Source organism: Heptranchias perlo, chromosome 30 (genome assembly GCF_035084215.1).
Source record: "Heptranchias perlo isolate sHepPer1 chromosome 30, sHepPer1.hap1, whole genome shotgun sequence".
Classification (NCBI taxonomy): domain Eukaryota; kingdom Metazoa; phylum Chordata; class Chondrichthyes; order Hexanchiformes; family Hexanchidae; genus Heptranchias; species Heptranchias perlo.
The window spans coordinates 15,592,198-15,595,660 of record NC_090354.1 but is presented as its reverse complement, the minus strand read 5'-3'; the positions used below and the strand labels follow the sequence as shown (position 1 = coordinate 15,595,660).

At 39.8% G+C, this 3,463-nt stretch overlaps 1 protein-coding gene across 1 annotated transcript; it reads left to right on the top strand.

Moving 5' to 3' along the window:
• The first annotated feature begins 864 nt into the window (after window positions 1-864).
• LOC137300153 (decorin-like) lies at window positions 865-2,682 on the top strand. Its single transcript, XM_067969236.1, has one exon. The coding sequence runs from the start codon at window positions 1,500-1,502 to the stop codon at window positions 2,565-2,567; it is 1,068 nt and encodes a 355-aa protein (XP_067825337.1). The 5' UTR covers window positions 865-1,499; the 3' UTR covers window positions 2,568-2,682.
• Window positions 2,683-3,463: the final 781 nt, after the last annotated feature.

Below are 3,463 nucleotides of genomic sequence, written 5' to 3'. Positions count from 1 at the left end.
ACAGCCGAAGCTAGATAGAGAAATGCCTCATGAAAGATTAATATTTTAGCCTGCCCTTTTTTAACTATCAATGTAGGCTGCAGGAAATGACATGTAGGAAAGTCAGAAATTCATGTTGCAGAGGCTTGCCTCTTAAGTGTCGTTTTATTTCTGGAACCTGACATATCTTACAATGAATTTAGGGGTTTACCCACATACTGCACTGGTTTAGAATTACTTGAATCAAAATTTTCTTAAGTTCATAAATTCAAAAACAATCAAACTCCTAAACTTCTAAGTAACAGCAATGGCCTAATTTTGGATGATACATTCCTATTGTACCTTACTGGTGAGCTGGTCAAAGATACATGAAAAAGAGCACATTAGGCCCATGCCGACGCTCTGAAAAAGTTGTCCACTTAGTCCCATTCACCGACCCATTCCCCAAACCATTTTAAATTGTTCTTTTTCAAATATTCATCAACTTCTCTTTTAAATGCTATTATTGATTTTGCTTCCACCACTGTTTCTGGTGAGACAGTTAATGTCTTAACAGTCCTCTGCATTAAAAAATCTACTAACCATTGCCTTCATTCTTTTGGTGATGACCTTAAATTTTGGCCCTCTAGTTACCGAATTACTAATCAGTGGAAATAGTTTCTTTACAATTTACTTTACCAAAACGTCTCATAACTTTGAACACCTCAATCAGATTCTCTTAACCGTCTTTGTTCTATTGAAAAGAGCCCCAGTTTCTTTAGTTGCTTCTCATCCCTGGTATCATCTTGTGGATCTCTGGCACTCTCTATGGTCCTGATGTCCTTCCTGAATTAAAGGTGCCCAAAACTAGACACAATGTCCAGTAGGGCCTAATGCTTTGTATAATTTTAATATTATTTCTGCTTTTTTACTCTATTATACGCATTTAATTGTATTACGTAATTGCTGGGAAAACCTACTATTTTTGCTGAAGTAGAGAATGAGATGGTGGGGAAGGATTGGCCCACTGGCTATTTATTTGGTGGCATCAATGAATGCACTATGGAAGAAATGCTTGGCATTATGTTATGTAATGTGTTGTTTTATTCACTATTACAGTGACTGATGGGACAAGGAGATACTTGTGGATTTGGAACCTCTTGATGATGAAGCGGCCAAAAAGATCAAACGGCAAAGGATGGAATAATAGTGACAAAGAGTGAATTTGTCAGAAGTGCAGGCAAGTGAATATAAACAAGAAAAAGACCGAAAAAGCCAATATTTTGAAAAGGATAAATTGGACAACAACTGGCAAAAAATGGAAATCCACACAAACCCTACACTCTAACAAATCTCAATGGTTCAACTATTTTGCAAGCCATGGTTAAAGTAATTCAATTTAATGGAATGTAAACGATCATAAATTTATATCTGAGGGAAAGTTTCTAAACTCATTAGCCAACTGCTTTTGGAATTTGTTTCTCAGTCTCCTAAAAACCTAATTTTCCAAAGCAATTCATCTGCTGAAAATTGAAGACAGAATGCATCCGGTTGTTATCAGTTGCCTCGGGGCCTTGGTAAGCGCCCTGAAGATTGATGGGTTCAAATTGTGTCCCCACCGTTGCTCCTGTTACGATTCCTCCCATTTCGTGGACTGTAAAGGGCGCTCTCTGACTTACATTCCCAGGGATGTCCCGCACGGTACGTGGATGCTGGATTTCAGATACAACAACCTAACTGAAATCGCCACCGGTTCTTTTAGCGGGCTGTGGTCCACGCGGGTAGTCCTCCTGGCTCGCAATCGAATCCAACGCATCCAATCAGGAGCTTTTGAATCTTTGTGTTTTTTGGAAAATCTGGATCTAAACCAAAACCACATAAAAGATCTACCAGGGGATCTTTCTGACAGCCTGCAACACTTGATAGAACTGAGACTGTCGAATAATCACATTGAATACATACGCTGTAACAGCATGCAGTATCTGGAGAACTTGGAGAAACTAGACTTGAGCGGTAACAGAATCACTTCCATGGAAACGGGGGTTTTCAGAGGCTTATCCAAACTTCGTCATCTGTTCCTGAGAAACAATAGATTGAATATCATTGAAACCGGATTCTTCGTCATGCTTCAAAGTCTGGAAACTCTACATTTGGAAAATAATAACATTACAGCCATCCGGGGAGAAGCCTTTGCCTCCTTGCGTAGTTTGAGCCTCTTGTGTCTAAATGGAAACCATTTAAATCACATCAAGTTCAAAACGTTTTTGAACATCCAGACCCAAGGCACTCATCTGCAGCTTGCTGACAACCACTGGATATGTGACTGCGATCTTCAGAGAGTGTTTGGGAAGATCATGAGTGTTCGACACCTGCATGTGGATGATTATGGCAACATCACTTGTTCAGCCCCTGGACAGCTCACCGGTTACCCTCTGGTGGCCGTGGACTCTCAGCTGTGCATCGCCGAGACTGCCACCGTCCTGGTGATAACGGGCACGGTGCTGGTCACCGTCATCGCTGCCATCGTCATGGCCGAAAGAAACCGAAAGAAAGCTAAGAACAAGAACTGGAATGACAGCGATGGGCCCTTCGACTCCCAGGAGAAGTGATCTTTTTTTTAAAAAAAAGTACTTGTCATCGTTTGGGTCAAAGAAGTCAGTTTCTATTGAGGAGATTTCCTGCCAAATAGTTGCAGCATTTGCTTAATGTAAGATATCGTATAACATAACATAATCTTCCAATAAAATGCTCATGATATATTGAAATCACCACGTTCTGAGAAACTAATATGGCCATCTTTTCCTAGAAATTGTTCACGCAGTCACTTTATCTCATGATCTGCTGATTAATCTCATGATTAAGTCAAATAATGAATCATTTGGTAAGAGCCAGTTTTATTTTACTTTCAAGGGGACAGATTTTCCTGGATGAAGAAGGGATTAGTTTGTGCTAACAAAATTGCACCTCCCCCATCCCAGCTGTTCCGGTTTATTTATTTAATTGTGGAAATTTTACTTTTTCTTTATATTTTTTACCCATTTTCTTCCTGTTGTTTTCATACAATTAGCACCGAGCATGAAAAATAAGAGGGAATGGAAATTGATACTTGAATCATCTGTTGCCATTGGCCATCTCCATGCAGACTGGGCACTGGTAGAGATCTGGGAGGACAGTAGGTTGGGTAGTGCAGGGGACTTAAAGGAGAGGGAGAGACAACTAAAATAGCAAATAAATGATCGATGGAATATATACACAATGTGAAAGTATCAGGGCACAGTTGTATGGACTTGAGACTAGTACCTACTTAGTTAATGTGTGGGGGTCAATAGTCTTGAGTTACATTGCTAGCTCTGCATCACTCGCTAAGCAGGGAAAATGGAGTTCTTTGCATCTGTGCTTGTATGTACATGCAGAGCTTTGTTCAGTAGTATCCACATGTGGGTTAAATTCTAATGTTAGCAAACATTAGGGTTAGCATCACTGCTAACATGAAAATATTATAAAT